This window comes from Littorina saxatilis, linkage group LG4, assembly GCF_037325665.1.
Source record: "Littorina saxatilis isolate snail1 linkage group LG4, US_GU_Lsax_2.0, whole genome shotgun sequence".
Taxonomy (NCBI): domain Eukaryota; kingdom Metazoa; phylum Mollusca; class Gastropoda; order Littorinimorpha; family Littorinidae; genus Littorina; species Littorina saxatilis.
Genome location: NC_090248.1, coordinates 64350192 through 64363190, shown reverse-complemented (window position 1 = coordinate 64363190; position 12999 = coordinate 64350192). Strand labels below are relative to the sequence as shown.

The 12999-nt window shown below is 40.7% G+C and overlaps 1 protein-coding gene across 1 annotated transcript; it reads left to right on the top strand.

The window, feature by feature from the left end:
• Positions 1-1155: 1155 nt before the first annotated feature.
• On the top strand, positions 1156-12481 carry LOC138965366 (uncharacterized). The gene is made up of 7 exons (XM_070337506.1): positions 1156-1507; positions 3362-3452; positions 4419-4554; positions 7591-7619; positions 8248-8284; positions 8990-9116; positions 10073-12481. Exons 1-7 carry the CDS (start codon positions 1369-1371, stop codon positions 10261-10263), a joined length of 750 nt encoding a protein of 249 aa, XP_070193607.1. The 5' UTR covers positions 1156-1368; the 3' UTR covers positions 10264-12481.
• The last annotated feature ends 518 nt before the right edge of the window (positions 12482-12999 follow it).

The window sequence follows — 12999 nt, the reverse complement described above, 5'->3', positions numbered from 1 at the left end:
CTAGCTTGTTTTCTTGCGAAGAAGTTTCATTTTGTGTTTGGTAGTCCTTCTCTCTTTGGTTAACCGTTAGGCATAATTAGTGGGAAATAGCTTTGATAGACACTCAGCAAGAATTAAATATAGAAAAAGTCACAAATGGTCCAGTGAAGCGGCCTTCACGAATCACTGTAAAAAGCCCCCTATACTTCAAAATAACATGATACACTGACTTGACTTAGTGTGCAAGTCAAACTAATTAAAATGTGCTTTAGATTTCTCTGTTTCGGGTTGATGAGAGCATTATTTGAAGCACACCAGAAAACTAAAGAAGCTTATCAAAAACAGAGTGAAAATAAGTGAAATTATCAACTTCTGCGAAAAAAAAGACAATTTAATTTGTTATATATTTTTTAAATCTCGAGGGCTAGTTATAGGTTATTTTCAGCAAGTTTCTTAATGAATTGATGAAAATAGCCTTTAGCTTTTATTTTCTTCGATTTGTTGAACGGTGGTCCATATTAAGGGACTCACACATACTTAGAGATTTTGCTATTATTTTTTTTTTTTGGGGGGGGGGGGGGGGGGGGGGCAGTAGAAACTCGGGGTCAACACTGCTAAAATGTAACAAATACGGTCTTAGCTGTCATATAAAGCCATTTTTGTGTGACAAAAGCTTTTGCTGTAGACAGAAACGAGCCCGTTTTAGGCGGCACATTTAGAGTGAACGCTGCCTAAAGTGAATAAAAGAGAAAAAGCCTAACGGTTTTGAGGTTTGTGTTTCTGCAACTGTTTTGACATGTGCAAGTTATCCAGAGAGGGTGAATAGGGCCTACGGCTTTGAGCGCTCTTGCGCCGTTAGTTTGTCAGAACAGGAGGTGGTCCATATTAGGAGCCGGTCCATGTTAGGAGCCCTTCCCCTACTAGTGCCCTTTTTTTGGCAAAGAAGAATAAACTGACCTATTTCCCTTGGTTCTTTTCAATCGTCTTGGAAAGGCCGAGAACATGGTTTTCCCCGAGTTGGTTTCTATCAAGGGAGAATACTAGTGCTGTTTTCTAAGAATAGAAGTATAAACTGACTTATTTCCCTTGGTTCTCTTTAGTCTTTGTGAGCACAGCTAAATCTCGCTCTGAAGACGTGATGAGGCGTGAACCGAAACTAAATTATTCACCATGACAAGGGGCGTTACTCTAAAAGATAAACAACAGCGTGACGAGAAGGGACTTTGGTTGATTGCTTTGGTTTTATTTTTAAGGTTCGTCGGTAACTTGCTGTATTTTGACAAGTGAAAGAGAAATCCTTCTTCGGTCTGACCACGAAAATTACATTTATCGGAAATGCCGATATATTGGAGACTCCTTGCGCAATCATTTTGAAGTGGTAGAGAATGCATGGAATGGATGAGGAAGTATCAATCACAGATCGGTTTTTCATTTAACTTTCAAGAATACTTTACCAAAGATACCCTGAATATGGCAGAACATTTTCTGCAATGTGCGCTGCAGTTGCTGGCTGTGTTGTGTGTATTTGGTGAGTACATTTAATTCTCTGTTCAACAGCACTTTCACACTTTCAGTTAATCCTACAAGGCTATAGATACCTTAGTCTTAGAGAGACCACTCATTAGATAACAATATCGTTCTATTCACAGGTTAGTATATAATGTAAATGAGGTCGTGTCAAACTAGTCTGGCAGAGACCTGTCCCCCGTTTCTTACAGGCGAGAATTGTTCAATATTTAAAAAAGCAACTCGTGCAAATCTGGTACGATACAGCAAACCATGCAGTATATTCTCTAGTATTCTCTATGTAGGACGTCACTTTCACACAGGCAACAATTGCTTGTGGCTAGCGTCTCACTATGCAAGACAGCGAGAACAGCATCAACATCTGCTGTTTACAGGAGACACACCTGCAAGAAGGGAAGCCCTTCAAGATCAGAGGGTACCAGGTTTTTAGGAGCGACCACCAGGGTAGAAAGAAGGGAGGAGTGATGACACTTGTCCGAAACAACATGAACGCGAGAGAAACCAACAGGTTTATGGAAGAAGCAAAGTATATATACAGTATTGAAGTCAAGATCACCACCAATGACAGCACACTAAACATCGTCAACTACTACTATCCCAATGACAAGATGCTGTCACTTGACTCTATCCAGGTCCCAGAGAGCGGCTTCCTCATCACTGGAGACTTTAACAGCCAGTCCCAGAGCTGGGGAAATAACACCTTAGACAAGCGAGGGGAAGACATAGAAATCTGGCAAGATGACCACCATCTGATACTTGTCAACGACCCAACAGATCCACCAACATTCTACTCGCGCCGCTGGCACTCGACAACAACACCTGACCTGGCTCTCTGCACAGACGATATCCACAAGAACATCACCAGAAAAGTAGAACATCAGCTTGGTGGAAGTGACCATCGCCCAGTGCTCCTTACCATCAGCGGAGACTCAACACCCGGGCAGCCCCTCCTTGCAAGATGGAACTACAAGAAGGCGAAATGGAGCATCTTTGGTATACGTTCAAATGAACTGACCAGGGATATTGCAGTGGAGGGTAGGAACATCAACACAGTGGTGAAAGAATTCAACGCCAGCATCACCCAGGCAGCAAAGGACAGTATACCGCGCGGAGTGAGGAGAGACTACATCCCATACTGGTCCGACGATTTTCTGTTCATAATCTCTGTACATTTACCTCCCTTTTAAGACCTTGCTTTATCAGACTTTCTGTTCATAATCTCTGTACATCTACCTCCATTTTAAGACCTTGCTTTATCAGACTTTCTGTTCATAATCTCTGTACATCTACCTCCATTTTAAGACCTTGCTTTATCAGACTTTCTGTTCATAATCTCTGTACATTTATACCTTCATTTTAAGACCTTGCTTTATCAGATTTTCTGTTCATAATCTCTGTACATCTACCTCCATTTTAAGACCTTGCTTTATCAGACTTTCTGTTCATAATCTCTGTACATCTACCTCCATTTTAAGACCTAGCTTTATCAGACTTTCTGTTCATAATCTCTGTACATTTATACCTTCATTTTAAGACCTTGCTTTATCAGACTTTCTGTTCATAATCTCTGTACATCTACCTCCATTTTAAGACCTTGCTTTATCAGACTTTCTGTTCATAATCTCTGTACATTTATACCTTCATTTTAAGACCTTGCTTTATCAGATTTTCTGTTCATAATCTCTGTACATCTACCTCCATTTTAAGACCTTGCTTTATCAGATTTTCTGTTCATAATCTCTGTACATCTACCTCCCTTTTAAGACTCCCCTCTTTATAAGACCTGATTTTTTAAGTCTTAAAGGGGGGTTCCACTGTCCTGTGATGCAAGTTGTATACATTGTTGTGTGTCCAGGTAAGGCAGAAGCAACCTGTCCGCCTACAAGTTCAGGTGACCCCCAGTCAGTCACCACTTACCAGGCCATCAACCCGACACAATACGACAGGTAAGACCAGGTGTTGTGTTATCCCGTATTATTAAAGCCCGCTCCGAACCACAGCCGAACTGGGTTCGGCGAATGTTACACCGTGCCTTAATTGTTCGGTGTACTAACAAGCGGCGAATGTTTCGGTGACACTGGTCACTTGATCAAGAAATATCACGTGAGAAGACTCGTAGCGTTATAGCCGCCATTATTGTCACTCTTCAAGGATGAAGATACACAAATATTCTACCAATGGAAAGTGAGTTTGCCTAATGTTACTGATGTCACGCTGCAAGGTTTGCATGAGTGAATAGGCGAACGTCGAATGTTACAGCTGCAACCCCAAAATAGGGGAATCCCCTGATTTGATGACGTAGTGCAAAGTTCGCCGAACCTAGTTCGGCTTTGTTCGGCTGTAGTTAGTGGTGGGCTTAACAAGTATTGTAAAATATTGCCCACTCATTTCACTTATGTTTTAATTTCAGGCTGACAGATTGACAAAATGTTTTGATATCGGTTCACAGGACTTGTTTTATTCTACATTTTGAGATGTAAGCAACTGTCTGTCGATTTCAGATTTTGTTTTTTTTCTTTAACTGTTTTAAGTTTAGTATAAGTCACTTTTTTGGTGGATAGCCACGTAAGTTATACAGTGGAACCCCCCTTTAAGTAACCCCCCAGTTTAAGCCTCCCTGTTCAGAACCTCTGTAAATTGACCTCTATTTTAAGACTCCCTGTTCAGAACCTCTGTAAATTGACCTCTATTTTAAGACTCCCTGTTCAGAACCTCTGTAAATTCACCTCTATTTTAAGACTCCCTGATCAGAACCTCTGTAAATTTACCTCTATTTTAAGACTCCCTGATCAGAACCTCTGTAAATTTACCTCTATTTTAAGACTCCCTCCTCTTTAATACTTGATTTTGTTACATTTGTGTAGGTCTTAGAAGGGAAGATCCACTGTATAAATATTGTGTCTCTTTTCCAGAAATTATTCCAGAATAGACTCTGGGAGGCATCCCCTGGGATTTTACAGTGGCACTTGGTTCTACAACCAGAACAAAGCCAACCCCTGCATCAAGATCACAGCACCAAACGCTGGAAAGCGCTGGATAGACATCAAGGTTTGTGTCGCACCCTAACTTCACAGCTACTACAGTGGAACACCCCTTTTAAGACGTCCAAAAACTCTGAGAAAGCAGGTCAAATAAAGGAGGGAGTCTTAAAATTGAGATGAATATATATACAGATGCTGGAGGCAGTAAATCTGAGAAGACAGGATCTTAAAAGGGAGTGAGACGTCCAAAAATCTGAGAAAATCAGGTCTTAAAATGGAGGGAGTCTTAAAATGGGGGTAAATGTATGAAGGTTATGAACAGAAAGTCTGAGAAAACAGGGTCTTAAAAGGGAGTGAGTCTTGAATTGGCGGGTCTTTAAGTTTAAAGGGGGGTTCCACTGTACAGCATGGGTGTTACTCTTCCGGCTTTTGCCGGATTTCCGGTTTTTGAAAAAATCTGAAGCCGGAAATTCCGGTTTTCTGAGTTTTCAAAAAAAAAAAAAAAAAAAGCTTCGTTTCGCTAAGTTGAAATAACGAGCAGCGGTTTCGAGCCAACTTTTGACACCGGTTCGCGTGCTTTCTCGGTTCGCTCCCTTGGATTTGCCGCCATCTTGCTTATTATGATTTGGTTTCGTCGGTGTCCAGAAACTTTCTTTCAAACTTGAGCATTTTGGACCCCTGCCTTTCAGGTTTTTTTATTTTTCCCAGTAACACCCATGTGTACAGTGAAACCTTTGTGTTAGGACCCCTCAAAATCTAAACAGAAAATAGGTCTTGTATAGAACAGAGTTTTAAAATGAAGGTGAATTGATTTACAGATGTTACGGACAGAAGAGTGGAAAAAGTAGGGTCTTAAAAGGGCGGATTTCTTAAATGGTGGAGGGAGAGCGTGCTTCTTAAAATCGAGGTTTGGTGTGTGTGTGTATCTATAGTCAAACCTGCTGTGAGATGTAATAACAAACGGAAGTTAGCATTGCAGATCAGTTTGTCAGAGCGATGCGAAACAAGTCTGATCTCGGAGAGTAAGAAACTTTAAAAATGAACAAAGTGACAGTTTTATCTGCAGCTAACTTTGATGTTGTTGCGAGGCTCGCGCCAAGGTTGCAGCTACCCGCAATGTTGTCGCGAAGCTTGCGCCAGGGTCGCAGCTAGCCGCGCTCTTGTCGTGAGGCTCGCGCCAGGGTCACAGCTAGGCGCGATGTTGTTGCGAGGCTCGCGCCAACATCGCGGCTAGCCGTGGCCAGCTGCGACTAGTTGCCGCGATGTGTTTAGATCGCTGCGACCTCACAGCGAGGTCGCAGCGACTTTTCTTTTCTGTAAGGGTAAGTGTGACTTTCTGTGATCCTATTATGGAACCTTTTTAGTTCTAATGAGTAATGGAGGTAAACTTACACAATTATTATTGAAAGAAAACAAAGCCAGATCTAAATGTGTATACAGTGGATTTACCTGGATGTTGTTAAAACAGGAGCGGGTAGGGAGGGGGAAAACATTTCCTTAATAAAAATCACTGGCGGGGTCATGTTAAAGCCAGTCTGCTCAGCCGTGGCAACTGAAACATTGCGCAGAGGGGAGCATCTCGTTACTCCCCCGTATCGTTACTCCCCCGGCTTGTTACTAACCCTAACCCTAACCCTAAGGGGGTGTGAGTGCACATGCATTTTTAGGAAGACAGACCCTACGTCACAGACTCGCTTGCAGGAGGTACAAAGGGATAACTCACGAAAAACGAAAGAACAAGAAAATTTATGGTTGTTTATTTGATTAATTACCCAGCCACCGTTTCTATGTTAAATTCATTTCTATAGTCGTGGTAAAAAACTGCAAATACACACAAAAAATACACATATAAGTCACAAAATATAATGTCAATCCTTACAATAAATTAAACCCTGCAATAGAATACATAAACCACAATTCAACTAACGTTCACCTGAAACAATGAAATAATCTACGACTTGAACATTTAATAACATACAAAAATGGCCGACAACCCTTAATCCTAAACGCCAGTCTCCAAAATCGTCAAATAAAGAAACATACAACTGCGACAATCACAATCCCGTTTAGAAAACGTACACATGACTACAATTATCGAAAAGACATAAACGATACCTTCCTAAAACTGTTGAGCTTCAAAAGAGAAAAATAACAACACCTGCCAAAACTACTACTCACTAAACTATCGAAAACTGAGACAAACAAAACAGACAAACAAAACAGACAAACATTAGAACACAACAAGTCTTAACTAACAAAAACAATATTTTACCTTTGCGCCATCAGGCAGGGACTGTTCCTCATGAACACACAAATCCAAGGAAAACACGAGTAAAAAAGCACAGCGGGTTCACTACTAAACAAAAAGCGACCTTCTTCCTTCAGACTCAGAGACGTACTAACGAAAAATAGACAGTTGATCCTCGACATCGACTTGATATGCTAATGAGGCTAAACACCGAAAACTACTCAAACTAACACTTGAACACACCCAAAACAACGCTGCTATAACAAGTTCAAAAACGTTATGGCAAAAAGATATAGACAACATACCGAAATAAATACACCCCAAACTACGCCTGATACCTAATAACATGGACTGCACGGATTATGACAAGCCAAAACAGGGTCGCCTGTTCATGACTGCGGAAAATAGCAAGTCATAGCCGCTCAAACACGTGCTAACTAAAACTATGCCATGTTGGTCAAAAATACAAGGTGAGTGTTAATCAAGCCTTGTGCCCTTCGTGCATCCAGAAAACATAAAACTACGATGCTTCGTCGAGCACACGTACGTCACGCAAATAGCACGTGGACGAAACCAAAACAACAGTTGCACATAAAAACTGCCGTGAGCAACGGCAGGCACAGGGGGAGTAACGAGCCGGGGGAGTAACGAGCTGATCCCGCGCAGAGGACCTGAAATGTTTTTAGCTTGCTTTCTGACGGATAACCTCGTTTTTTTCTCACTCGAATAAAGCTCTTTTTGTGTTTCACTAAATAATATATTTCCTCTTCTTGAATGTTAAAAGCGTTCCTCGCAATGATAGCAGACAGTTTGATTATTTTTGTAATCAATATGTCTTTTGTTGCTTTGTTTCAGGTAGAAACTATTCCAGAATCAAGGGTGTGGTAAGTATCTAATACTGAAACTTTGCAAGTAAATGTAGGTAAAATATATATATGTGTACAGGGGTGGGACTCTCTTGTGATGAAAAAAGAGGAAATTCTTCTCATTCGAAAAACAGTTTTTGCAAACTTACTGGTATTTGGCTACTTAAGAACCTTTTTTTAATTATGTTATTTTTCAAAACCATTTTTTTTTTTTCTTTCTTTCTTTCTTTTACTGAAAGCCTCTTTGGTAAGGTGTTCTTTGAGCAGTAGTAACAGGTTGAACTTGTGCTTTTTGGTATATATATATATATATATGCAGATTATTACACTTCTACAATAGAAATGAACAAAACTTTACATGTACCGTGTAACCCCCCTTTGAAGACCTAAACTAATCTGAGAACATCAGGTCTTGAAAGGGAGGGATTCTTAAATTGGGGGGTCTTGAAATGGAGGGATTCTTAAATTAGGGGTCTTGAAATGGAGGGATTCTTAAATTGGGGGGTCTTGAAATGGAGGGATTCTTAAATTGGGGGGTCTTGAAATGGAGGGATTCTTAAATTGGGGGGTCTTGAAATGGAGGGATTCTTAAATTGGGGGGTCTTGAAAGGGCGGTTCCACTGTATATTACATTTTTTCTTTGCAGTTTCAAGGATCAGGAGTCAACAAATGTGTGTTTTCAGGTGAGCCATTTTATGTTTCTGCTAATTCAAAGTCACTTGCAGCCTACAGAAATGTCTTAAGTATATAAATCTCTCTACACACACACTTTCAAGGTTTAAGACAAACTGTTAGTTACACGCAGAATGCAAATCCTAGAAAATGATTAGCAGGAGGATAGAATCTGAAACGAATGAGGCAGATCCAGTTGTTTTTAAAGATCCGATAAACAAAGGGAAGTACATGCTTTAAATGCATACAACATGTGTAATAGAGTAAGTGAGAGTCATGTGGAACCGCAGTCTCCTGGCAACTGAGAGAATAAAAAGCATTAAAATGAACGAGTGACTTTCATCCTCCCGTTTACTTCCCTTTGTTTATCAGAATTAGTATTAAAGAACATGCAGTTGAAAACTAAAAATGGTGTCTTCTGAAGCTGACAAGCTTGCCGCTCCCCTGATAGGCAACTCATTCCCAGTTTTTAATCACCCTGCAAAATGTCTGCTTATCATGGGCTAACATGATTGAGCATCCTTTGTGTTTCCAATATGTTACTTGGCCTGTAATGGTGATATAGCACGTAAGTTGCAACCTTCATTTTTAAACCAAATTTGAAGTGATGTCACAAATGAATCGCATGCATTTTATAAAGTGCTTGAATGATTGCAAGTTTTGCTTTTGTGTGTGCTCAGTATAAGTTGTAAAGCTTGAATCTTCAATGTTGTCAGGGCCGTGGTACTGTGTGCCGTGCCACACCGGCCGATGACACATACATCGAAGTCCTGTGTGATGACCGATGTGAGGAGGCAGACGTCAACTTCTGGTACCGGCTGGTGCTTAGTCCTCTGCCCACTGGTTGGTTAATGATGCACAATTATTTTTGTCTGTCTGTCTGTTTCTGTCTCTCTCTCTCTCTCTCTCTGTTTCCTGGCTCTGTCTGTCTCTGTTTCAGACTCGATCTGTCTGTCTGTGTGTTTCTGATCTGTAGGTCTGTCTGTCTGTTTCTCTCTCTCTCTCTCTCTCTCTCTCTCTCTCTCTCTCTCTCTCTCTCTCTCTCTCTGTGTTTCCCTCTGTCTCTGTCTGCCTCTGTTTCAGACTCGATCTGTCTGTCTGTGTGTTTCTGATCTGTAGGTCTGTCTGTCCGTTTCTGTCTCTCTCTCTCTCTCTCTGTTTGCCTCTGTCTCTGTTTCAGACTCGATCTGTCTGTCTGTCTGTTTCTGATCTGTAAGGTCTGTCTGTTTCTGTCTGTCTGTCTGTCTGTCTGTCTGTCTGTTTCTGTCTCTCTCTCTCTCTCTCTCTGTTTCCTGGCTCTGTCTGTCTCTGTTTCAGACTCAATCTGTCTGTCTGTGTGTTTCTGATCTGTAGGTCTGTCTGTCTGTTTCTGTCTCTCTCTCTCTCTGTTTCCCTCTGTCTCTGTTTCAGACTCGATCTGTCTGTCTGTGTGTTTCTGATCTGTAGGTCTGTCTGTCCGTTTCTGTCTCTCTCTCTCTCTCTCTGTTTGCCTCTGTCTCTGTTTCAGACTCGATCTGTCTGTCTGTCTTTCTCTCTCTTTTCTTCTCCGCTCCAAATGTAGCGACAGTTGTTTATCCCCCAATTCAACACACGCATGGACACACACGCACTCACACACACGCACGCATGCACACGCACGCACACACACACACACACACACACACACACACACACACACACACACACACACACACACACACACACACACACAATGCACCGCCCAAAATGTCTGCTCCACACACAGTTGACTGCATGTTTTGCTCAACTTTATTTGTTTTCTCCTTTTTATGTGACAACAGAAGTAGACCCAGAAACCTGGTGTTTCAATCAACAAAACGAATACCCAACAGACCTTCTGACCTTGCCCCAAGGACAAACACTGCCTACGCGCACAACGCCAAGGCCGAAGGACACGGGAACAGCGTCCACCCAATCAGCGTCGATGTCAGTACTTGTGACTGCGATGCTATTGCTTGCGGTTTGCTTGTGACGGGATTGAGAGTTTTGGAAAGGGGAATTATTATGAGTTATTTCTAATATGCTGACTGTTAGCAAATGATAACAAGACATGTCGAGAAAAAAGATATCAAGCATGAGCCTTTTAGGCGAATGCTGATATCGTTTGTGAGGGGGGATAAGGTGGGCTGTGAGAATTGGTGGTGAGGGTGGGGGTTGTGTAGGGGTTTGGATGGGGGAGGTTAGCGGAGGTTGGAGATTAAAATTGTGAGAAATTAAAGTAACGTTTTTGTTGCTAGGTGCATACAAGAGACAGGATATTAGTGAGAAAGCCTGTCGTGAGTTTTTGTTGCTAGTTGCATACAAGAAACGGGATATTAGTGAGAAAGCCTGTCATGAGTTTTTGCATCTTAAGATGTTGGTGCTATTTTTAAGGCAGATTAACCATTCCATTTAACCTGTTGGTTTAAACAGTTTTATTCAGTTGCATAAATACAAAGCCATAATTGAATGTTATAATAAAGGAGTACAACAAGATAAACTTATGAATGTGCTCTTAGAAACAAACGAGTAATGTGGCGGACGATACATTTAACCTGTTGAATAACAAAGAAGTTTTATTAAAAAATATCTGGAACAAAATCATGAATTACAAACCGTACTCGCCTAAAAAAAAAACCAGGAAAAAATAGGATTGAGGCAATCAATTACCTGCAAATGAAAGGGAAAATTACGGCGGTTAATTATTGTCAAAGTCTCGGTGAGATTGTGCATATGTACATAATAATCATGGCTGCCAATTAGGGGTAAGGCAAAATTGATTAAGTTTAAGAGGGATGTGTACAGGAGAGTATGTCAGTTTAACCTTCGCCGGTGGTCGTGGGTCCGTGTGGACCCAGAAGGGTGTTTAATTGCAATTATCTCTTAAACTAGTTGGAATTTTTTAATGAGCTTTAAAGAATGCCTCAGGCACCTAAAAAGTTCTTCCGTCCTAAAATTTCAGCGAGAAGTAATTAAAAAAAAAAGTCAAATTTAGACTATGTACAAACATTGTGGGGCCGTGCGGACCCATGTTTCTTAAAGAAGGAAAAACGTGCATCTTTGAGAAGCATGGGTCCCCACGGCCCCACGATGTCTTCTGTGTGTAGTCGATAACCCGGACTGGCGAAGGTTTACTGTAGAGGGAGATTTGACCTTGGGAATCGTGGTTACTGTGTTATATATCTCTGCCAATTTTGCATCATTATTTCTCCGCAGCACCTCTCGCCCTATCAGTGTTGTGCCTTCTTGCTTCGAAAAACCACACTCTGTTGAGGCAAATTTAAAAAATATCCAAATATTAATTTGTATTCCATAATTAGACTTTTTTTTTTATTTTCTTTATTTTAGTGAGTATTTCTACGCACATACCCTCCCAGAGGGGAGGCTCATGGCGTTTACAATATGCCGTGTGAGATGGAATTTTTTACACAATATATCACGCATTCACATCGGCCAGTAAATCTCAAGCGTGTTAGGCGAATATATACTTTTCACGGCCTATTATTCCAAGTCACACGGGTATTTGGTGGACATTTTTATATATGTCTATACAATTTTGCCAGGAAAGACCCTTTTGTCAATCGTGGGATCTTTAACGTGCACACCCCAATGTAGTGTACACGGGACCTCGGTTTTTCGTCTCATCCGAAAGACTAGCACTTGAACCCACCACCTAGGTTAGGAAAGGGGGGAGAAAATTGCGGCCTGACCCAGGCCTGAACACGCAACCTCTCGCTTCCGAGGCAAGTGCGTTTACCACTCGGCCACCCAGTCCTAGGAGACTTGACCTTGATAGATTAATTAAATATGTATGTTATTTTGTTTGTAAGTTAATTCAGTATTTGTTGTGTTTGAGATTCTCTTGTGTTCGTTGTAAACTCCATAAAATAAAAATTCTTAAGTGTATATGTGGGAATTAACTAGCACACAGCCAGCCTTATATATGGATAGTGAATTATGCGCTTATTCTTGAGAAGAAAAAAACCCCAGTAATATCTGCAGCCCTGGATACATATATTTGTATTGTCTGATGATGTGTAATTATGATGTCCAGATTCTCTTATTTACTTTTTTTGTGGTTATTGTTGGAGATTATAGTTCTTTCCTGATCCTCTGCCCTTGCCCTTCAGTTGATAATAAGAGATAATAAAAAAAAGATTGCTGTATTATTTTGGTCAGTAATTAATCTTAAAAGCAGGTGGGGGGGGGGGGGGGGGGAGGAGGGGAGACTCGCGCATACTTTCGTGCAAACTTGGCAAGCGGCGAGACCTACTGGGTATATTATCTGATAGAATTGTGTCTGCAAATATAATGTATATTAGTACTAGAATTATTGTCTGCAAATATAATGTATATTAATACTAGAATTATTGTCTGCAAATATAATGTATATTAATACTAGAATTATTGTCTGCAAATATAATGTATATTAATACTAGAATTATTGTCTGCAAATATAATGCTATTACTACATGTATTTTGATTTAGTTCAACTGCTTTGCCTTTACAAACTGATTTTTGTTTTGTTTGTGAGACAGGTTTCATTTTAGAAACTACTTTTTTGTAAAGTGGCTTGCACATCTCTGAGTAATTTATACAGAGATATGAGAAACATACCTTCTGGAACTAATGTTAATGATTTGCACATGTTATTAATCTATAATTCAATGATCAGTGTTGGCACTTTGTGTAAAAGTATCGGGTTTTTTAAATGATCACTGAGGGTATG